Source organism: Tetrao urogallus (genome assembly GCF_951394365.1).
Source record: "Tetrao urogallus genome assembly, chromosome: 1".
NCBI classification, from domain to species: domain Eukaryota; kingdom Metazoa; phylum Chordata; class Aves; order Galliformes; family Phasianidae; genus Tetrao; species Tetrao urogallus.
This window is the reverse complement of record NC_136813.1, coordinates 16,008,396-16,032,406: the sequence shown is the minus strand read 5'-3', so window position 1 is coordinate 16,032,406 and position 24,011 is coordinate 16,008,396. Positions and strand designations below refer to the sequence as shown.

The 24,011-nt window shown below is 43.2% G+C and overlaps 1 protein-coding gene across 1 annotated transcript in view; it reads right to left on the bottom strand.

Moving 5' to 3' along the window:
• The window catches only part of DDX10 (DEAD-box helicase 10), a gene marked incomplete at both ends in the record, with an annotated part of 164,747 nt that extends 158,643 nt beyond the window's left edge, over positions 1-6,104 (bottom strand). Inside the window, one exon of the mRNA XM_079547406.1 lies at positions 5,910-6,104. Coding sequence (XP_079403532.1) covers positions 5,910-6,104 — 195 coding nt within the window. The remainder of the gene's footprint in view (positions 1-5,909) is intronic.
• Between the last annotated feature and the right edge of the window lie 17,907 nt (positions 6,105-24,011).

Sequence of the window (24,011 nt, the reverse complement as noted above, 5' to 3'; positions counted from 1 at the left end):
GCGCAGACTGCTCAGGGCTTCAGTAAGAAGTGTCTCCTTATACCCATGCTGGGCCTCTACTTCCACCTGATTTTCTCAGACAGAGTGGTGAGGCGCTGGCTCAGGCTGCCCAGGGTGGTGGTCACCATCTCTAGACGTGTTCCAGAACCGTGGAGAGGTGGCACTGAGAGACATGGGTTAGTGGGCACGGTGGGGAGGGGTCGATGGTTGGACAAGATGATCTCTGAGGTCTTCTCCAACCTTAACGACTCTGTGATTCTATGTCTGTTTTCTCTTGTCCTTACATGACACAGTATCTCCTTGATGATGTCTCAGGCAATGGGTCCCCCATAACGTCCCCCCAACATCATCTCCATTCCAGGCTGAACAAGCCCAGCTCTCTCAGCCTCCCCTCACATGGAAAGTGCTCCAGCTCTTGCTACTTTGGTGGCTCTCCAGTATATTGATGCCCTTCCCTGATAAGAATGAAGTCTAATCTCCTCACTGGCTTCTCTATTACTTGGAAAAGGAAGCTACCACCATCTGGAACACTTATGTCCTGTTGCACTGTCCCTGCTATTAAGATGGGCATCTGTACGCTGCTGCTGCATATCTAGTGCTCTCAGCAAGGAATCACAAAGGAGACACCATGCTAATCTTCTACACAAAGCAATTGGCCTGGCTGACACGGGGAGAGCAATGGATACTGTCTACCTGAACACAAGGACGTAGTTTGATGTCCTGACACCTACTAATTTACTTCTCTGTATACATCCACCTGAGTGCACCTGAGAGATGTTAACTCCATACACACCAACACCCAAGGGTATGTTTGATCACACTAGCTGGCTGAATGACTTATAAAGATGTTGAAAAGTCAAGTAGAGATCTTAAGGCAAAGGTAATGCTTTCCAGCCTGCTCCCATCAACAGCCGATCAAAAGAAGCAGGCAGCTTCTCCTGGCGAAGTTGACAACAATCAACAACAGTAAGGAAAAAAAAAAGCAGAGAACTCGGGGGGAAATAAAGACTCCTGTAGCTATAAAGCCTGAGCAGAGAGGTAGATCACACAGCTCTGAGTGCACACTGACTAGCAACCACAAACTGAGATTTCCAAACATCAATCCTTGTGCTTACACAACTCGTGCATTTCTAATGGCTATCGTTTCACGGATTGCTGAGCAGAAATCTCCCAGCAAACGAGCCAAGCAAAATGGTCCTCAGATGTCTTTGACAACTTATGATAGCAACTCTTACAGAAAGCCTCAGATGAAGAGTTACTGAGCTGTCAAATCACACTTACATGCACTTGAAGCACCAAGCGCTTTGCCAGCCTTATCTATTAAAAAATTGTGCACTGTACTTCTTATGAGCACCTACACCTGCTTAAAGCATCACAATACTACTCTTTTCAGCTGAATTCCTGCTAGTAACAGTAAGCAATTTAATGCATGAACTTGGCCTTGCGATCAAAGGCAGTAACCCCTTTACTAAAACCCCTTTTTGACACGTTTCAGAACTTCGCTCTTGCAAGACTGACTTCAAACTTCCACTGTGTCCTTGAGGAGCAATCCTACTTTCACCAAATTTTCAAATGAAACAATTTTTCATAATAACTGCTTGTGCTTAGAGCACAGACCTTAAGCTAGTACATCTCTGGGCAGGGGGGAAAACTCCCATATGAAATCACTGTCAGAAAGACTGACCTTCAGAAATTGTAATTTTGGACCTATAGTTCCCAAACTCCATTGATAATTTTGAAGATGTTTTATTGTATGCACTACTGCAAGTTGCACCAATTCCCAGTCTTACTACTTTGTATGCTAAAGGATCACAACACATTGATGCACAGAAGTTCCATTTCATTCCAATAAAGACACTATGTCAGAAAACAGTGCGTCCACAGGAGGTAAAACTATTTCACTGACATCAAAGCAATTCATTATGTGCAAATAAAGGAATACATTATTAAAATGTATTAGGCTTTGACACAGAAAACAGACTACTCTAATAGCCCAAAACTGTTTAAATAATTAGAGGCTGCTTGAAGGATTTCAGTGTACAGTTTATTGCTGGGTCACCTAGAGTTAAAAGGAACTGACATCTTAATCACAGTGGACACAACCATTATTTTGCTTTTCTACACTGAGCTCCTCTAAAGCTCTTTCAAAGACTTGAAAGAAGGAGTGAGAAAAGTATTAGAAGAGCATGCACAGGAATGGCCATATCACAAAGCTTCCCAGTTTATTTCTTGGCTCTGCTATCTTTCAGGCACACAAAAACTATCTGCTGAAGTTACTTAAAATTTCAAGGAGACAGGTTCCTCATTAAATCAAATCAGAATGGCAGAAATAAGAGGGATGGCTGCTAAAGAGGCAGATCTGCTGATAGACAATCTCTTCCATAACTACATGCACCAGCAGAAGACAATAACAATTTCTGCTTCTCAGTTTGTTTCCCTGTCAGAAGTTATTACCTGCTTTAACACGCTGGAAATGTGCCCATGTGAGCTCTCTGATCTGTTCCAGATGAGAAGAGCCCACTCATTTCAAACACTTCAGATGGTGGTCTGACCTAACCTAATTTGACAAAGCAGACTAGAAGGAGCTCACACAATCATTTCCCAGCACATTAACTCGGCTGTGAGCACAACTGAACACAGAAGACGATGTCCATCAACAGCTTTATCCACTCAGGCAATATATTCACTCGCTCAACAAATAACAGATAATCCAACAGCACACCACAAACAATGGTCCCAAGACTTGGGCACACTGAAACTTCTACGATTTTGGCTACCCTGCCAGACATTCTCCATACCAACAGTGACAACAATAAATGCATGTTCATGTTATGTGTTTCTAGTATGTTTAGTTTTGTTTAATCCTGTCTTGCATTACTGATTGAAGTGGTTCTCAAGCTGGAAGCTGTAGACAATGCAAGAGAGAGAAGGAGGTGTGTGGCATTGCGTCCAGCAGCAGTGCTAACCCTATTCCACACTGCATCTACGGGCACCATAAGGTATGCGAAAGACCTAACCCAGCCATAGCTGAAGTGCCAAGGATCTTTGTGAAAAGAGGAGCTTCTTGAAGAGCATTTTGATTCCCCTGCCCCTAAGTAGGGATCCATCTCCTGCAGAACATGGCCCCTTCCTCAAAATCCCCACCCTGACTGTAACCACATCTAGGGACTTAAGGAAGGAATGCAGATGACCAACAGAAAAACCTTTTCAGGTAAAAGAAAAGGAGACAAGAACTGAAGACAGGAACCTAAGCAATCATACATCTGTATGTTCACCACAAGTCACTCCTGGAGAAATAAAAGCAAAAAACCCCAATCAGCTGAGGTAGCGAGTCCCCAGAACAATCCTGATACAAACATACATTTACCCAGCCTTCATTCCAATGGATAAATGCCTGACCACTACCAACTCCTCTTCTTTCTGTCAGCAAGTAGGACTTCCATCTCTACAGTGAGTAGAAGTGTGTTGCTGAAACAAGTTGAGACTCAGACTGCATTAATCATTTTTACTTATCATCACCAAAACATCACAGGGTGGAAGCAATTAGCCCATCTTTTTCCTCAGGAATAATCTGACTCAAAATAGTAACTTGACCATTTTTGAAGCTTACAGATCAGTGAAACCAATGACAGTGTGAAGCTCTACACTATCACCTTGCTGAGTCTTAACCAAAGGAGCCATCATGACCTCTTCATGGTAGCTGACATGTTTCTCCCATTCCTAGTCTCATTACTTTCTACTCAGTCAAACTATAACCAACAAAACAGTTCTTCATCAGCACTGCTGAGTGCTGCATAACCAAGTACAACGGCCACGGATCCTCCTCAGTAGTGGCTGCAAATTCATAGAATGACTTGGGTTGGAAGGGACCTCGAGGATCATCAAGTTCCAACCCCCCCCCCCACCACAGGCAGGGCTGCCAGCCACTAGATCGAGAACTAGATCAGCTTGCTTGAGGTCAAATCCAGCCCGGCCTTAAACACCTTCAGGGATGGGGATCCAACCTCTCTGGGCAAACTGTTCCAACACCACTCCCACCAGGAAAAAACTTCTCCCAGACATCTAATCTACATTTTCCTTCCTTCCGTTTAAAAACATTCCTCCTTATTCTGTCATCTACCCGTGTAAAAAGTTGATTTCCCTCCTGTTTATAAATTCCTTTAAATACTGAAAGGATGCAATAAGAACTCCCTGCATCCTTCTCTTTTCCAGGTTGAACAAATCCATTTCTTTCAGCCTGTGCTCATAGGGGAAGTGCTCCAGCCCTCTGATCATCTTTGTAGCCCTCTTCTGGACCCTCTTCAACAGCTCCACATCTTTCCCATGTTGGGGGCCCCACACTTGGATGCACTACCCCAGATGGGGCCTCACAAGGGCAGAGTAGAGGTGGGCAATCACCTCCCTCGCCCTGCTTGGCCACCTCTCTTCTGATGGAACCCAGGATACCACTGGCCTTCAAGATTGCAAGCACACACTGCTGGCTCATGCTAAGTTCTTCATCCACTAGAACCCTTAAGTCCTTCTCAGCAGGGCTACTCTCAAGGAATTACTTTCCCAGTTTGCATACATATCTGGGACTACCACTATCCAAGTGCAAGATTTTGCATTTTGCTTTGTTGAACTTCATTACGTTCACAAGAGCCCAGCTTTCAAGTTTATCAAAGTCTCTGTGAATGGTGTTTTCTGCTGTATCAATGTCAGCACTCAGCTTGGTCTCATCAGCAAACCTGCTGAAGGTGCACTTGATCCCATCATCTCTGTCATTGATAAAGACGTTTAAGAGTGCCAGATCCAAGATGAACCTAGGGGACACCACTCACTACCAGTCTCCATCTGAACATAGAGCCATTGACCACAATCCTCAGGCTGTGCCCTTCTAGCAAATTCCTTATCCACCAAATTCAGCAAAAGTTGCCAGGATATGTGCTCAGCATGCATGGTTGCCCTAAGTCATTATCCATAATTACAGTTCTGCTCGCTGTACGGTATAGCTTAAGAGATGGCTATTTCCCAGAGATGGTTGGCCCCTTAGGCTGCCTGAACACGTTCCTGATTCACATTCTGCTTTCTATGGACCAGGACTTCCAAATCCCTTTTCATAAGGCTGTTCCCATCCTCCCATCCCTCAGTCTTTCCCCATAGATCCAGGGCTGCCCCCATCCCAGGCGCAGGATCAGGCACTCGCTGTGGTTAAACTCCAAGAGGCTGCTGAATACCTAGACCTCCAGTTTGCTGAGATCTCTCCACAAAGCTATTCTGGACTCACAGGAGTCAACAGCTCATCCCAATTTAATGCAATCCTCAAACTCAGTAGATCTTCAAGTTCTTCATCCAGTCACTGATGAAAACGCTAAAGAGAAATGGCCCTGGGGAGTCCTCTAGTAAACGACTGCCTGCTTTATATAATTCCATTTTCTGTAATCTTTACCCATTCCATCAACAGGCTTTCCCTCGGACAGCCAGGTGGGTATCCTTATTGCAAAAGCAGATTAAGCTCATCCAACAGGCCCTTCTCCTCGTGACCCCCCCGCTGGCTGTGACCAATGACATTACGGTGTTCTAGGCGCTTTTCCAGTAACTCCCAGAACGTGCGATGCTTGCCTGCGCGGCACAACCTACGGGGACAGCTGTGCCCCACCTCCAGCACACGGACACCGCCGCCAGGTCAGCGGGACACGAGGCTCACAGACACCGCCACCCCTCCCGCCTCAGCCCGCTTTTTCCCGTCCCTTCTCGCTACCGCCGTAGCGCCCGCGGGGAGGCGCAGAGCCGCCTCACGTAGGTGAAGCCCTCCGGTCCGCCACCACACACCGACCCGTTACCGCCAGCAGCCACGGAACGCTCCCGCTCCCTGGCGACGGAGGTGCAGCTCCCTCCTTCTCTACCACCCCAGGCCCCGCTCCCGGTACCTGCGGGTATCGCTGCACCAGGCGCTCGATGCCGTCGCGCTCCACCTGCCATTCGGGCCGCTCCCGCTCCTTGCGCTGCAGCCGCAGCCGCCTGGTGCGCCGGCTGTACTTCTTCTTCCAGCGCTCGAAGCTGCGCACCGCCTCCAGCGCCGCTGGCTCCCCGCCGCCGTCCCCGCCGCCGCTGGCCCGCCCCATGCTCCGCGCAGCTCCGCGTGGGGCGCACACAGCCGGGCCGGGGCGGGGCCGGTCGCCGGTGTAGTGCGTCACGTCCGCGCCGCTGGGGGAGGGCTCGGCCGGCACGGCGCGGCACGGCCGCTGGGGGCGCTGCGCGGCGGCCCGGGCTTCCTGCTCCATGCGTGGGAGACTCGCGGGCGCCGCACAGCTGATCGCTGAGTCCGGCCCCAGGCTCCGCACGGCACCGCCCAAATGACAAAGCCGGTGTCTCAGAGCGCAGTCCAAATGCTCCTGGCCCTCTGGCACTCGGGCCGTGCCCGCTGCCCTGGGCAGGCTGTTCCATGCCCACCGCCCTCTGGTGCAGAGCCTTTCCTTCAGCCTGTTCTGCTCTGGGCTGAGCAAACCAGGGGACCTCCAGTGCTCCTCACACCGGTTGCCCACCAGACCGTTCCTCGTGTTTGTAGCCTTCCTTTGGACACCCTCCTATATATCCTTTCTGTGCTGTGGCCCCGAAAGCTGTACCCAGTGCTGGAAGTGAGGCCACAGCACAAGCCCTTCCCTCGCCCAGCCGGCAGTGCCATGCTTGATGCACCCCGGGGCACCGTTGGCCTTTCCTGCTGCCTGGGCACGCTGCTGCCTCGGCACGCTGCTGCCCCGTTCCACTTCCTGCTGATCAAGACCACCAAATCCCTTTCAGCAGGGCTGCTCTCCTGCATTTCATCCCCCAGTGTTTATGCGTAGCGAAGGTAGCGTGGTGTGTCCCGCTGGATTTAAGCTTCATTTGGTGCGTGTTTTAACCCTTCTCAATATAGTTCCAGTTACTATCACTGGTCACAGCTAAAAGCATTAAAATACACAAAGGGATGGCAGAACATCACAATGAATACTACAAAAAAAATGCAAAGGAGCCTTAGGTTGTGCAGGGCAAGAGTGGTCTCTATAAAAACCCACACCTGTAAAATTAACTAAATTTAGTCAACCTACAAATTCACATTATGCTATCTTTAGGTGTGCAGATTATTAGCATCTCACTAGCGGGAAGGGCTGCATCATTCTTGGTTGTGCTGCTGTCACAAACCATCTGCTGAGTCAGTTTTAGCACATCAGCACGCAGGACTGAAAACAAAAACAGGCTGCAATCATCAGGCTACATCAGGAAGAAAAAATTACAACATGCTGTCATAAGAAGGAAGTAAACACATCAATTATGGGAATAGTGAAAGACTCCCAAAATAATTACTGTCTCTGATGAGGGTTTGGAATTCCAGAAACCCAAGGGAGCATCTATTAATTTTCTCCACTTTTGCTATGAATGTATTGAGAGTATCAAAGATGTATGAAAAACGTTTTCCCTCCTCCTCCAGATCAGGGGAAACTGTGATTATAGAAATATTTGTTTTCCCTTTAAAACACATTAAGTTTCTAATTTCAGGAAGAGATGAAAAAAATCTCCAAAATACCCTGATGGGATTTCTCCTCCCAGATACAGCTCTGAATGCAATGGTTTTCTCTAGAGGTTTGTTTGCTTTTAAGATGAATAAGGAAGAAAAGTGAAGTTTTTATTCCTAAAACAAATATGTTCTTTTTCTAGAAGTGCCTGATGAGAAAATGTTTGGAGGAGGTACTGTTCTACCCCAGGGATATACTGCTGGGGCCTGGCACATCTTTCCCATGATTACAGGCCATTAGTTTGACCCATAAAACAAGATCCCAGTCTAAAGCATTCAGACTGTTGTAGGACTTAAGTGCCGCTCTAAACTTTTCTGACTGCCTGTAATACAAAAACAAGCAAAAGTGCTCCTGTACAGATTTTCATGCACTGAAGTTTAACCTTTTTGTAAGTAAAAGCATGCATAAGCGTTGTGTTTGGACATGCTATCTTTGCTCACAGTGGTCAACATTTTGCCAACCGGCTCATCTAATAGCAGAACAGCAGCAGCAGTTTGTGATTCACTACAGACATAAATCCCCAGTGAAAAAATTTACATGGAAATTTATCTATACTAGTTGTATAAAGATGGAAAGGGAGAGAGAAAGGAAAAAAAATGCCTTCACAAGCTGAGATATAAAGTATTCAAGCACTGATGTTCACCTGCAATTTGGGAGAGTGATGGAAGGAAGTATGGGTATAGCAATGAACATAACAAGGCTCCCTGTGTCTGTCCTGGGTTATCTGTGGTGACAAGTACAAGGGGCACCAAGTATCAAGGTCAGAGCCCCGAGGGTACTCATAGGCCTAATGGTTCGGGCCAGCCTCACCTGAGGCCTGCCCACACACCCTGCCCTCAGGCCCAGGAACTCTGGCTTGGCTCCAACCTGGGGCTTCATTCCCAGCCCGAGTTATGTCAGAAGAGTGTCAGTCTGCAGCTCAACCACGTGATTGGCCACGGGGTCATTGGTTGTGTCTGTGAGCTGAAGACTGAGTTACTGGCTTGACCTTGGACCTGCTTTGTCATTGAGTCCAACCTGGTCATCAAGGGGCTGTACCTGACCCTGGTTGTTAGTGCCAGACCTATAATCCTGACCTTAACCTGGCAGCTGATGACCCAGCTTCACTTTGGACCTTCATCATAAACAAAGAATTGTCTGCTAAGCTGGACTCTTGGTTAACCCTTGTTGCCAGCCACAGACTTGCCATGTTTCCTTGCTTGGAGCAATGGAGTAGAGCCTGGCTAGTGAGGCCTTTGCCTTGTCTGCCCCATTGTCATGCTTAGCTCCCATCTCTAAGGAGCAGTCATCTTCACTGTGCCCTGACTGTCCAGCCCTCATCATTTCTTCCAAGTTCATCTGGAGTGGTAAGGATGGTGCATGATCTATGGCATCCTTATATGCTCTCTTAACAAAACCTCAGCACAAAATTGAGTTGTATCATACTGAAGTTACTCCACATCTGTGTTGTGGAGCCTTCTCCCTGGCATGGCTGTAGCAGACTTTGCCCTACATCCAACTTCTGTCTGTTTTTATTCTTACCTGTAATTTTTCTTGCAGTACCTCGTTGCTCATCGTCTCTTGGCTTGTTGTACACACATCACTCCCAGAACTTCTGCAGTGCCATTTCTTCCAATGCCTTTGTGTTGCTTGTACACAACACTTATTTACATTCCATATATCCCAGTTTACCATTTGTTTTGCAAATGTTTACAGGAATTTAATATAACTGGGATAAAATTGTGTATATTTAAGTTAATGTTTGGGGTTCACATTAAATGTGAATTTCAAAGTATCTTGATCACCTACCTGGGGAAATAATCAGGAAAAGAGAGAATCTGGTGCCAGAAGCACAAGATGTCCACACCAAGCCAATAACGTCTTTCTCAGCAAGATAGCCAAATGCCAGGAGACACTCCTCTCCTTTTCTTCCAAGGCTTCCTTGCTGTGCTACGAAATGCTTGAGAGAAAGCATATAAGAATTTGCATCTGAAGACTGTGCTTCTGTGTCTTTGAATGAGACACAGAAGCCTGACAATTCTCACAATGTAATATTTTCAGTACTAAAATATCACTTCAGGTTGTCTTGAAGAAAATATGAAAATGGCAATTGGATTTCAATAAGATTAAGGTCCCTATAAGGAATTATTACAAACTGTGAATGTCCCATCCCTGGAGGCATTCAAGGCCAGGCTGGATGTGGCTCTGGGCAGCCTGGTCTGGTGGTTGGTGACCCTGCACATAGCAGGGGGTTGAAACTGGATGATCATTGTGGTCCTTTTCAACCCAGGCCATTCCATGATTCTATTATTTTACCTGGCTAAAGGCAGCACATTATGAGGTAGAATAAATGGTACTCCAATAGAGAAAAAAAGAAAAATCACTTTAAAAAGGCATTACTAAGTGTGGTGGCCAGAACTTTTGTAGAAGAGGTGGCTGTCAGGGCCATGAGGGCTCTATTGGTCCATAACATTTCTGTCCAGCCTGCCATGGAGCCTTACTAACATATGCCCATGGGCTCAGGACCCCATTTTAGCTCAGCCTCTGGCAAATGCATTACTCTAAGCCCCACAAACTGAAGAAAATCAATGCTGTCAGTTTGAAAGAGGGATACCAGCACTGTTACGCAGACTCGGGATTAACACCTGTTAAGAAGGAAGCAGTGTGTGTGTGTAATGGAAAACAACAACAACAACAAAGATGTTACAGAAAAAAAAAAGAAAAAAGAAAAAAGAAAGAAAAAAAGAAAGAAAAAATAAGGAAATTCACAGAATTGTGTTTTCTTATAATGGGTAGCCCTCTAGTAAAAGGTTCATTCGTTGGACTTTCAAAAACACATTAGAAACACTTAAAGGTCATTCCTGATCTGAGTAGATGGGTAAACTGTGATTAATAAATGGTGTTAATTATGGACAAGCGTATTGCGTGGTGTCATTGAGCACTTGTCCTTTCCTTTTAGTAATGAGCTGCTGTTTTCCAAGAATAAGTAGAGTTTTGCAGAAGGCAATATGGTTTCCTCTTTTGGAAGTGATAAAATGGAAAATCTTGTACCAAATGTATACATTACAGGTATTTCTTTTTATATGGACACTCCAAAACATTTTCTTTTCTGGAAAAAGAGAAGGAGTGATAACACTGCTCTAAACATGAAAGCATGGTGTGACTTAAAAGCTCTCAGAAGAATCTAACATTTGCATCTTCGGCAAAAGAGATATACAGACAACACCGAGTAAATTCTAGCAGTTTTCTTACAAGTATTTCGATTAAAATGTTTCTACCACAGAAAATTTTAGAGTTAAATCTTTTCCTTACACATTGATAAATAGATTTATATTTTAAAAAGTCTGATATCTTAGATAAAATAATATTCAGAAGCAAATACTTGATTTTTCAAGCCTGAACTTGACAGAAGACAAATGATGTCCTCCTGGTAAGAAATATGGCTGTCTTCAGTAAGCCCTTCACTCATCCTCTTTGGCTATAAACAATTTACTGGCCACCACTACAGGTTCTTAAAAATGTCCTTCAACCTGTTACCAAATGGGGATTCTTCTAGGAGATACGATTTGTACATCTCCTAAAACCTGGCCTGAAACAGACTGGAAAAAGTAGGGGGTAAGAAGGGGGCTCATGCTTCCCCGTTCTCCCCATCTGCAGGATTTTGACTAAATGCTGTGCAATTACATTGACCAGAATGACAGCAACCAACTTACAGAATATTTAAATGAAATTTGCTCTCCAAAGGACAGATCTAAGTTTACAGACAAAATAAAACTTTGTGCCTCAAAAGTACTTGCAGTATGTAAAATGCAGTGATGGAGGAAAATTAGCCATGTTTCTTCAAAATCAGCAGTAATAGAGGCTTATCAAGTATCTAGAAATGCCAAAGAGTACTGATACCATTGGACAGGAAGCACTGGATGGTACAGGATAGAATGTTTTAGCAAAAAAAAAAAAAAAAAAAGAGCTAAAGAGCTATTTAACAGCATGCCATATATATACATTTCTTCTGGGAAAAACAAAGGACTTTCTGTGTTCTTGGGGTCTGCTGTTGGTGATTCTAATATTCATGACTTACTCTGCAGGGCCCTTCAAATGAATGTTTTGCCAGTGAAAGGCAACCAGAATGTTGGGAAAGCTGTGATGAAAGCCCAGGGCAAGCGGAACGCAGGCAAGGAAGGGGCTTTCTGTCCGACTGCCAGACAACAATGTGACCGTTTATAAAGTGGAAGTGAATTTTAAAATGAATGTCTTCAAATAAAACAGTCTGTCTCTTCAAAATGTTATGGTATATATGCAGATGGATTTGGTTTTTGTTTGTTTAACAAGACACCGTGTAAGTTAAAACAAGTACAAAACCAAAACGTTTTTCCTTTAAGCCAACAAGGGTGGATTTGTTGAGAATCATGAGCGTGACAGATCTTGTAAGAAACATCCGATGGGAGTTTGCTGAAACACGTTTTCCCTCACAGAAACGCTGAACGCGCCCTGGGTCTGCAAGCCCTATCACTTCACCGCTTCCTGCAATTTGCCCTCTAGCGCTTTCCACCTCTTAGAGCTTTTGGCACGAGCACCGAGATGGTGTTTATGTAAATTTAAGCCACTAGGGGCCGTAACAGACCTGTAAAAATAAGAAACGACTAATAAATTATGGTCGTAATAGATACATGCCAGCAAGAACCATTAAATAAACAAGACGGTGCAGGATCTGTACGCAGTCCCATGGCACAGACTGTCATTCCAGTTCAGGGATCTCCATAAACGCCTGATTTTGAGTATGTTTGACAGTTCTTTCGCAAACTGAGGTGATTTTCTGACTCAGAGAAAGTTGACAAATCAAATTATGAATGGTTACCTAACCTTGTAGGTAATTACACATTTTGGAAGAACACTATTTCCAAAACAAAATGGTATACACTATGTTGATACTGGAGCTTAATAGAAGAATAACACAATTAAAAGCTGCCCTTTAATTTAAAAAGTACTTTACAGAAAAGAAAGAAAGAAAAGGATGGTTCTTGGGTTATTTGCATATCAGAGTCATTCAAAGAGACAGTTAATGTATTGCTTTCCCAGCTTATTACCATGGCACAATATATATTTAGTTCTTGTCAGATATGCAAAACGTGGCGCTGTACTCATGGGCGGCAGGCATTTATGCCTTGTTATCCTTTTGTTTGTATGCTTAATTATTCTTACATTTGAAGAAAGAGTCATAATGTATTATTTTGACTCTGCAGTTTGTTCACTAGGCCTATTGCTCAACTCTGAGGTGCTCATTTCTCTCCCGTTTATAAGTATTTTAAAGCACCTCTTTGTGTGGCTGTGAGGCGTAATCCACCCAACCTGTCCTATCTATCTGCATATTACTGGCTGTGGCAATTAAATTTGGTTTAAATGTTTGTAATCATTAGAGCCATATTTGATAGGAATGGGCCAAAAAAACAGTTTTAAGGAAGAAACATTGCCTGGGAGTCAGTCACAGAAAAGCAAGCAGGGAAGGCAAAAAGGAACTGAAGCTGAACTACCTTGGTAATACACGTTTACACTGATAGAGGTGAAGCTGGACTCATGCCCGTGTCCATACCACTAAACTAATCCTACTCACCATCCCAATACCTATCTTCTGGAATCTTCTGGTATCCTTCTATCAGGAACCTGGCGTGGGCACAAGTGAGAAACAGCTGCATCAACTGTAAGGTTGTCAAATGAAACTCATCCCATATATAAGTGCTAAGCTATGCTAAGATATATATACATATCTTCATGCTTTCTTATTTCAGTCACACCAGTAGAAGGTCTTGTCAAAACTCGGATGAGAATTAAGCCGTCCATACACCATGTGTCGGTACAGTCATCATTTGCCAAATGTGACCCCCAAAAACCAGAATGATAGCAGCATTCTTAAAAATTCTCATAAAACACTGCCATTGCAGACTTCAGAGAAGTGATGCTATTTCACAGTAGTGGCTGCTCATCTACATGCATGCTAACACAAGGACAGCATACAAGACTTCCTGGTTTTCTGTAAGGGGAGCCATTAAACCATCCCTATGAAGAATGGAGTAGAGAGCCATGTGCATAAGCAGGTTTCTGTAGCTAAAAACAATAAAATTTCTGTACTACTGCTGATTTTAAGAAAACAAGACAGAGTGAAAATTGAAGTATTATTAAGAAAAACAATGGTTTTTGTGCTTTTTTGTTTTGTTTTGTTTTTAGAAGTTTGCATATTTTTGTTGGGCAGACCAACACAATGATTCAAAGTTTCTTGACAAATAAATCCAAAGGGTGAGATTCAGCTTCACATTGTAAGTACATGAATGTAGGTATCTAAGTGGAGGGGCTTGGTTCAGTTGCTCACACATTTTGTCTGCTGTCATCTAAAAAGAGCATGCTGCCTGAGCTTCAGTTGCTTTTCAGGAAGGGCACAGGTCTCCCATATGCCACATGTCACATCTGGCAGCCTCGTGCAGTGCTTATCTACCCTAGGGGCTAGATGCTTATGTGTAAGCCCACTGGAAACTGTAGAACTATTGGACTCATTTTGAAAGAGACATCTCGTTTAGCCATCTGAATCCTACTCTAGAATCCATTAGCAGTATTGACTAGATCTCCACTGACAATAATGGCTGCATGACATGCAGGCACAATTAAAAGCTTGTAAGCTGGAACTGACTGTCCTATTTCCTCCCCAAATAATGCAGTTTTCATTAAATGTGGGGACACAAAGTCAGAGGCATGTGAAAACATAGGATCATAGAATTATAAATGGTTTGGTATGGAAAGGACATTAAAGATTAGCTGGTTCAGCCCCCAGCCCCCTTCACTAGATCACATTGCTCAAAGCTCCATCCAGCCTGGCCTTGAACATTTCCAGGAATGGGGCATGGACCTAAAATGCCTAACTGAGCCTCTCAGCAGATTTTCATTCCAGTTTCACATCATTGAAAAATCCCTTAAATCATTTTAGCATCAACAAGAACATTAAGGAACATGTTGTTTCAGCAATTGTGGTTGATTCGTGGGCAAAGTTAAAGCCTGAACAAATCTTTCAGTTGAATTTAGTGATTCTATTGAGAGTATTCAGTACTCTTTAATCAGATTAGGATCTCTATTTCAGGTTTAATAACTCATAAAAACAAACATACAAACAAACAAAAGAGCTCTACATAGCTCTACAGTGCACTGGTTCTTGCCAAATTCAGAAGCTGGACATCTGCAGCCAGTCAGTCTGAGCTAACAGGCTGTCTCTCAGAAGAGCTTGGCAGCACAAGCCTCCCACTGCACATATCAGATTCAGATATAGACTTAGAGAGACCCTGTTCCTGCTTGCTTTGCTCTGCTCTGCATTCCCAGCTCACCTCCCCTAAGAGTACAGCCTTGCTGCTCCCAACATCATGTTACCTAGTGCAAGAGAGAGCTTCTTATGAAGCGAATAATTGACTACGTAACAATAAAGCAATTAAAATCAAATGTAAATAAAGTGAAATTATGCACTTGTGGAGAAATGCTCCCACCTTTAAACATACCAAGCTCTGAGTTGAGTTTTACAGCCCATAAAATGTGGGCGTTACAAAGAAAATATTTCTGTTCTAAGTTTCTTACTTAGGCCTTCACAGTCTGTATTTAAGCCAGCAGTTATCCACAAGGCACAAACAGGAGCAACTGAAAGCATAAGTAGCAAAAAGCCCCGTGCTGTTACTGAATACCATCAAGTTCTGTATGAGAATGCTGCCCAGCTGGACGTCTGCATGTAGGGTTCAATGGCAGTAGTACTCAGCTTTCAATCCCAGACTGTAAACAGTCTATGAAGAGTTTATACTGCTGTGTAATTCAGTAAGGTGCACAGGGAAGACGGCTATGTTATGGCTTGCCTCAACCAGCACAGGAGAATACTGTACATGTGCATTCACAGCAATCAATATCCTCCAGTTTGGATTCTCCATCACATCCCATCCCTTAAAAGTCATGTGACATCAGGAAACAGCAGTACCTAAACTGCAGAGAAAGCAAATAAAGCAATTTCCCCTAGAAGAGCACCTACAACAGTTGCTTTCCTTTTCAACAAAGCAATTGATGCATTTCTAAGACTTGAAATGCAGTCCTTGATGGATTTTTGCTGTAGATGTCCACAAGGACGACCAGTTTTCACTGTTTCTTGTTTTTCAAACTTGGAAAATAAAAAATGAATGAAAAAATCTCTATGGTTCTATAAGAAGCTTCTTGTAGAAACTCTGCTGAGATTTTGCAGATGCATGGCAAGAATGCATCCCCTTGTCAAGCATTGCCTCTGTGCTCATGATGTTATCCATGGCTTCAAAGAAAAGGAAATGTGAATCCAAATTTGGGGTCCATTACTGTTATTGCATTTCATTTTATATCTGTGCTTACTGTGTTTACTGTGGCATAAAAATTGGTATAATGTGCAGCAACATAATATTGCAAATTATGCTATTATACAAAGATACAAAGACAGAAAACAAAGACATTGGCTGAAAAGGAACTAAAGAACAGAGGAGAAAATCCAGGATTGAATCATAGAATCGTTTGAGTTGGAAGAGACCTTTAGAGGCCACCTAGTCCAACTCCCCTGCCATGAACAGGGACACCTACAGCTCCATCAGGTGCTCAGAACCCCATCCAGCCTGACCTGGAGTGTCTCCAGGGATGGGGCATCTGCCACCATTCTGGGCAACCTGTGCCAGTGCCTCACCACCCTTATCATAAAAAAAACATTTTTTCTTTTGTCCAAGGATACAAATAGTTTAGTTTAAGTGTAGGAAAAAGGAAGAGGCATTCAAATTGCTACTTTCAAAGACTCAGAGAAGAGAACTAAAAGTTTTTTTTTCTCTCCTTTGGGGTTGTTTTAGACAGACAGCACAACACCAGTGAATATGGTGAGCTGGGGAATCATGACCAATAGCTTTAAGTTACAAGACTGCTGTGTGTGTGTTTTGTTTTGTTTTCTCTTCAGTCACCTTTCAAAAGTGCTAACAACCAAAACCACCTGCTCATCACCACCTATTTGATCCTCTCTCTTGATAGCAGCTATTTTGAATATTAGTTCAAATCACTCCACCCCATTCCTTGAAGTGCTATTAGCAGGAAACTTCCTGTTTGTGATGCATTTCTGCAATGAATCCAATTACCATGGCTCCAGGGAGGGATTCAATGGGCATCAAATGCAACCAGGAGTGCAAATTGGTGTCACAGACTAATTTTTAAAAGCTGCTCACAGTCCTCAACATCACAAGGCATGCAACATGGCAAGGCATGCAAGGCAGCTGCTACGGTTGGAACAGATAACTGCATATTTAGGTCCTCAAAATCCTTGTGCAGGTGAACAGATTGGGTGCCAGTTGTTGGCCAGTATGGACAGAAGTTTGTGCTGTGTCACTTAAAGACTTTGGGGATATACTGTGATTCACAAAGGTGAATAGATGATCACCAAATCAAATTTCAAAAAATGTTGTGAAAAACAATATGTTGGAAAAAAAACCCATACTTTTTCAAACAACACAAGAAAGCTTACAGAAATTCTGTGATAACGTAGTTAATTGTATCTTTAAAAGGAATTGCAGGGTAGCCAAATTATGAATTGTACAGCATTGTTACTATGCGAGGTGCTTATCTGAGGAGTTCAGGCCAATGGTTCCATGTAGCACCTGGCCACAAACCCTGATTGCCAACACAATGAAGGGATGCTAAAGTTGGTGCATCTCTCTGATTCCTCATGCGGCAGGAGAGCACCGAGAAGCAGGGATGCATAGCAACACTTCTGCTCTTCCAAGAAAAAAGGATCTTTCAAAATCAGTGGCATATGTTACTTTATTTTTAACTAATATTAAAAGCATATCTGTAGTTATTTAGCAATCTTTTTCATTGAGATCTTACAAGAGCTTCCAGTTAGAGAAATACAGTTACAGTGTAATTTGTAAGATACCACTGTATTTTATTGCCTTGTTGATAAGGCATTCAGCTACGGACTAGGATAGGTACACTGCTGAGCCTATATATCTACTGCTCTATCTACTGAGCTAATGATATTCTCCAGTGTTTAAATGATTGATACCACAACCATTTAGCAATTGACATATCAACTGATACAGCACTGATACCACATTTAGTGGTATTTGATGTCACTAATTTTCTGCGAAAGCTTCTAGATGTGATAGTGACAGAGAAATAAACTCTTCCCACCAAGAGACAACACAAAAAAGCCAGTATTGGAAAAAATAACCACCAGGAATCTGACTCGAGGATCACTGACTGAAGAGATTCAAAGCTCGCACCGCAGCAAAGCCACTGCAGCTGCGCCTGAAATACGGGATTTATCTTTTTATCAGGAAGACAACAGACAGAGTGGGTGGAAAATAACAATAATATTTTGGGTATTGATGAACAGACAGAAGATAAGGGAATCTTCAATGACTGCACTGCTTTGTGCTTTGAACAACTGTTTACATCGTCACCAAATGAACATAATGTGATAGCATTTTCATTAACAGTCCCTCCAATTTATAGCCACTGAAGCAAGATCTTATTTCATGAAGATACTAACAGATTGTTAGTATCACGTGTACGGTTAGGTTGATCAGCTTTTATCAAAGTTACTTAGCCAGTTTGCAAACACTCCAGCACATATAAACTGTGTTTACCCTTAAGCCAGGCAACTAGATATTTGTTTTGAGATCCTTTTTGACTGGAAGATAAATAGCCATTACCTCTCTGCATATCCTGATTCTGCACATCATCTGTCCAAAGTCTGCTCCTTGCTGCAGTTAGCAGTGCACAGAAGCAGGAGGGTAACTTACTTCCACAGCCAGAAGCTGAGCTCTATTTTCAGACTGGTCTGCATTCAGAATTTACATCTCATGTAGGATTATTTGTGCCAAGTTTTATTGTTTGTAGAGGAATAGAAGAATGGACTCAAATCTGATGCCCATTGTTTTCTGTTAAATGAGAGTTACGTAATTCTATCACAGTGATAATAGAGAAATATATGTCATTAAATAATGTGAGTTTAAAATCTAACAGAAGGTTTGAAGAAGGCTATAAGCCAGTGACCAAGAAATACTCCTTCTTGGGTGTGTCCCTTTCAGGCCACACTAATAGTGCTCTCAGTGCTCTTTGTAACTCCCCAGTTGCTTTCATGCACACTCATGGAATCTGATTCTCATGCAACGAATCAGCATACTTCTCCCTGTCCAGCAGATGGTTTGACCATCTGCTAAGGTGGAGCTGCTGCCTCCTATGACTAGATCAGCAATGCTTTGCCTCAATGACACAAAAAAACGACAAAGTCAAAAGTATTCTGCCAGTTGCAAGTTACTCCAAATATGTTTCTGGGGCATCCATGCCCTAGCAGAGTTTGCCAGATTAGGCACTGCATCTCTGTGCAAGTGATCTGCTAGACTCCACAGATGTCTCACCATCCTTCTCACCTTCTTCCTGCTCATCAGTGATGGGAATTGTCAGGTCTGAGTGCCACAGGTTCCAGCCTGGCATTTTTTTCACTCTCTTGAGGCTCTCACCTCAGTCAGACTTGGGCTAAACTTTCATTCAGTCTCTCAGCTAAACATTTGTCTTCCTCCAAATTTATGTTTTTTACCCCTCACCTCTTGCTTTTACCTCCATCGTCTACTGTACCAGCAAGGCATAGCTCACACCGCAGCAAAACGTAGGTTTCCCAAGTAAGGTCATTTGGCAGGTCCTCTTCTGTTTTCCTTTTATCATTCGCTGGGCCCAGAGCCAGGAGCCGGGCATTGTGCCAGTGCAGAAACTGCTCTCCTACTCCACCCCAGGCCTGATGTCTTGGTGCCTACCTCACTTCTGGAGCCGTGCCAGGGCCGCACCCTTCTGTGGAACCACTCCTGACCCAGGTCCAACCCCTTTGCCTCTGCTCCACCTGGGGAGCCGTGCCTGGGCTGGGCTCTTCCCCGCATCCCAGGCCTGGTGCTTCCCTGCCAACCTCCTCCATGCGTGCAGCCAGGGCTGGTTCCACTGCCTGGGGTCGCAGTGCCTGGTGGCTTGCATTGGGGCTGCAGACAAGACATGTGCTTGGGTACAATTACAACGTATCCCACATGAGAAAATGTGAGAACATTGGCTGCAATTGTGTGCTTGTCTCCCAGATAAGCATCAATCAGACATCTATGTTATGTATTTCTAATGCATCTGTAGTTTGATGTAGAGATTTAGCACTCTCAGGCACTTCTTCAGAGACAATAGGCTCCTCTCCAGGACGCTTTTCCAGAACTGATATTCCCCGTCTCCTGGATGACTTCTGCTTCTGCAGCAGCAGAACATGAGCCAACAGCATCCTGGGCTGAGGAGCATCAAGAGAGGAGCAGCAGGGAGAAAGAGGAGATTGTCTCTCTCTGTTCTATCCTCATGAGGCTCCATCTGAAGTATTGTGTGCAGGCCTGGGGCTCCCAGTACAGGAGGGATGTGGAGCTGTTGGAGTGGCTTCAGACAAAGGCCACAAAGATGATCAGCACCTCTCTTATGAAGACAGGCTTGTTTAGCCTGGAGAGAAGGTTCTGGAGAGACCTCATTGGAGATTTTCAGTACTTCAAGAGAGCTTATAAACAGGGAGGGAGACTGACTTTTTACATGTTTTTAAACTAGCAGAGAGGAGATTTAGGTTAGAATTTAGGGAGAAATTCTTTACTCGATGAAGTGAGGACTGGCACAGGCTGCCCAGAGAATCTTTGAATGCCCCATCCCTGGAACCATTCAAGGCCAGGTTGGATGGGGACCCGGGCAGCCTCAGCTGGTGAAGGACAACCAGCTCATGGAAGGGCGTTGGAACTGGGAGATATTTAATATCCCTTTTAATCCAAAACATACTATGATTCTATGATCAGCACTTGTCTGGCTGCGATGGCAATGGCTGAGGTTGGAGGGAACCTCTGGGTCCATCTGGTCCAAACCTGGTTCAGGCAGGGACACCCAGAGCTGCTCTGTCCCCCCCAGCAGGTAGGCTGAGGGCACACAAAAAGCCATATTATTTTGCTTTCCTTGCACAGCTTTGACAGCTTTGCTTCACCTGTTAAACTGCCCTTATCTCAGCCCATGAGTTTCTGACTCAGCCCTTCCAAGTCTCTCCCCCATTCCTCTTGTTGGGTGTCAGCAAGAGGCCGGGTGGGTGTTTTGCTGTTGCCTGGGGTCACCCAGCAGCACTCTGAATGCCTTGGGCTTTGGACAAAGTGTTTCATTGTCTTTGTCTACAAGTCCATTCCTTGTCATTGTCTACAAGTCCATTCCTTGTCACCAGGGATGACTGAAAGTGGGTACAAACAACACCATCTGGGCATGGGGGAAGAGCTGGATTTGCTCCAGATCTTAAGTGAAGAAATATTTGAACTAAAAGGCATTTTTGCTACTCTGAGATATCAACAATCATCTATGATAAGGATAAGTTGCAAAAGAACAGAGTTATTTCTGCCTTCTCTTTGAGTATTCCCTGGCTGGGCCTCATAGTGCCAAGGATATATGGGAGACATGGAAAAGTCTTGCTGCTCTATATTCTTTAGAAATATATGACTGTTTGTTCATATTTTTCTTCTTTTTCCCATCCACAGGACATCATGTCCAACTGCTAACAATGTGTTGGATTTTTTAAGATAAAAAAAAAGTATCTACCACCAGTAGAGTTCACTGCTACAGGGAGGATAAATTAAGGCAGCTCCACTCTCCCAGATAATTTTCCCACTGGGAGACATACTGGTGCTGTGAGCTGCTGCCAATGCTCAATAAAAGTGCGTTACTCAGGTAATTCCTCTCAGAGTGCAAAAAGACATAGACAGCCATCCTACTGGATTAGGATCGTCAGTCCTACCAGTGCCATCTTCCATTTCCTGGGCAGCAACTTATCTCAAAAACAGACTGTCAGGTACTCCAGCGTAAGTACATAAGAATTCTTGTGATACATAGGACTGGCATCAAAGGACCTGCAGGGTAGACAAGTCCTTGCAAATTATATTAGACAAAATAACCGTGCTAAATGTGATGCAAAATCAGTATTATGCAATTTTACTAATTTGTTAATGACTGGTGTCATTCTGATCACGTGGCAATGATCCATCATCAAATCTAGCCAAGGAAATGAACGTGTTTGTTTTGTGAGCATACTAATCTCAGAGAAATCTCCTTGCCTTTAATGTCCGGGTACTACTAAGTCTGTGCCTTCTTGGTTCTGCATTTTTCATTTGTTTTTAAGAAAGAGACTCACATATTGTTCACATGAGCTTGTAAATAAAACAAGAAGCTAAAACTGAAGAAGTTATTTTGAAAGCTCTTGTGCCATTGAAGTGCTTTTACTAGCATTATCGTGATGGTAATTAAGAAGCTGAAACTCAACCTACTCTCACAGTATGATAAAACCTGTGTAATTTTTTCCTCTCTTCTGATGAAATACATCAGTATAATACAGAATTTACTGCTGCTGTTTCAAGAAAACAAGAATATATGTGCATTATTCAGCATATAACCATACCAGAAGTTACCAGAAAACACTGCAGTTATATGAATTAATATACATACAGCCTCTCATACCTTCCCTGTGGATTATTGATATCATTTCTGGGTTTAAATTATTCCTTGTAAACTCAGTAATGGATTACATAACACTTTCACTTTTTATGCACATGAACTTGATGTTTCTTTCGGTATAAAATACAAAGTCTGCAAGCTTAATTAACAAAGTGATAACAGGACAGGTACTAATGTAACTAATGTAATTGGAACAGGACTTAATTCTACATCCCTTCAGGACCCAGAGTTTCTGTAAGCCTGTACTAAATTGTCTTATATAACATAATTGACACAATTAGAAAAGTTCCAGCACAGTTTTGATGGAGAGCACCAGAGGAGCTGAAGTACCCCTAGCAGCATTACAGGTTATTATCTTCAGTACTTGCCATTAAAGAGCTCAGCAGAGCACGCAGTCCTCCCTCACATGCTTACACAGACTATCCACAAGTGGCTGAATTTGCTCCTGCCATCTAAAGCAGGCAAGATCTTGGGTAGATGAAAGCTTGCAATGAGACAGCAAACAGAACTGCTCTACAGGAGAGCTGCTCATCCAGTGAAAATCTCATTCCACAAGAACAGGGTCGGCAGTTTCTTTCTAAGCTGCCTGTATTTCTCCATATAGTTGAGTCGTCTTCTTTTACTCTCAGGTTGCCTGAGAGTCCCTTCAGCCACTCCCATAAAACTCAGTTCTTTAATTCTGTTATTAATATGCAGAGTTGCTACTTTCATTCTTAATATGTTTAAAAGAAGCCTTTCACGTTGTCCTCTTTTGCTTTTGCACTAGAGGTGTCGAACAGAGGGTGGATGTTTTCTGCTGCCTGACAGAGTTCCCTTTCTCCTGTTTTTCAAGGACTCTCTACTAGTTGCCCATGCAAATCAGTTAACTGTGAAGCCAGACTTAGGATTAACTGAGCAAGGAGAGAAAAGAGCACGAATCACAGGGCTTCATTTAGTGCTAACAAAGGCTCTGTGCTATATGTCATGGTCCTGTTCCTTCAGTTCCTCACACTGAGATCAGGGCTGGATTACACCTGAGCTACACAGTAAATCTTCAGTGGTTTCATTCAGATAGCTGTTCATTTTCATCACCTCTACTAGGTCTCCAATGTTTTGTTCAGACTTTCCAAATCAACCTCCACTATCTACTGTGTACCCCTTAACATCTGGGGTCTGTCATTGAGGATCTCTGCAAAACTGATAGAGCAAAGCAAGTTCCAGAGCTGTCACTTAACACTGCTGAACTTTTAAATGTATTACACATATTAATTAAAGGGAACATCATCCTGTGGAAGAAGAAAATAAACTTGTTCTTTGATGTTATTTTAATTACAATTATTAAGTGAGGATTTATCAGTACTGCTCATATATTTAATTTAAAACTTGGATGAAAAAAAAACCTAAGTTACTAAGTTACTGAAGTCCTATTCAAAGTATAATCCACATTTATAAAATATCCTTTCTCATTAAGCTTGAGTATCCATTTCTAATTGAATTTAGTTAAGTATCCTTGATGAGAGACTAAACAAAACTAAGTGACAAACCTCATTAAATTCCTCTCAAAACATACAGCTATTGACTTCAATGAGAACTGAATCTAACCCTAAATTAAGAGCTGAATTGCTCAAGATTAAAATAACTTGTTTCAAAGCCTGGGGACAGCTCGTTCATTTTTCATTTTTACACCATATTGGTATTCTTTTATTATGTGTACAAACAGGTGGGATGGGATTCCTCTCATCTAACTTTAGACATTTGTAGCATACAATTCTGAGCCAGCCATGCCAGTCTTCCTTCATATTCAATGCAGAGAAACAGTCTCTTTTAAGGCATGATTCATCTGACCTATTTTAGACGTCTACTTTAGAATTAGATAAACTGTGTTCACAAATGCTTGGTTTCTTCACTGAAAATAAAGGTAAATAGGCAAAATCACTTAAAGAGAGCTGTCTACATTACACGTGT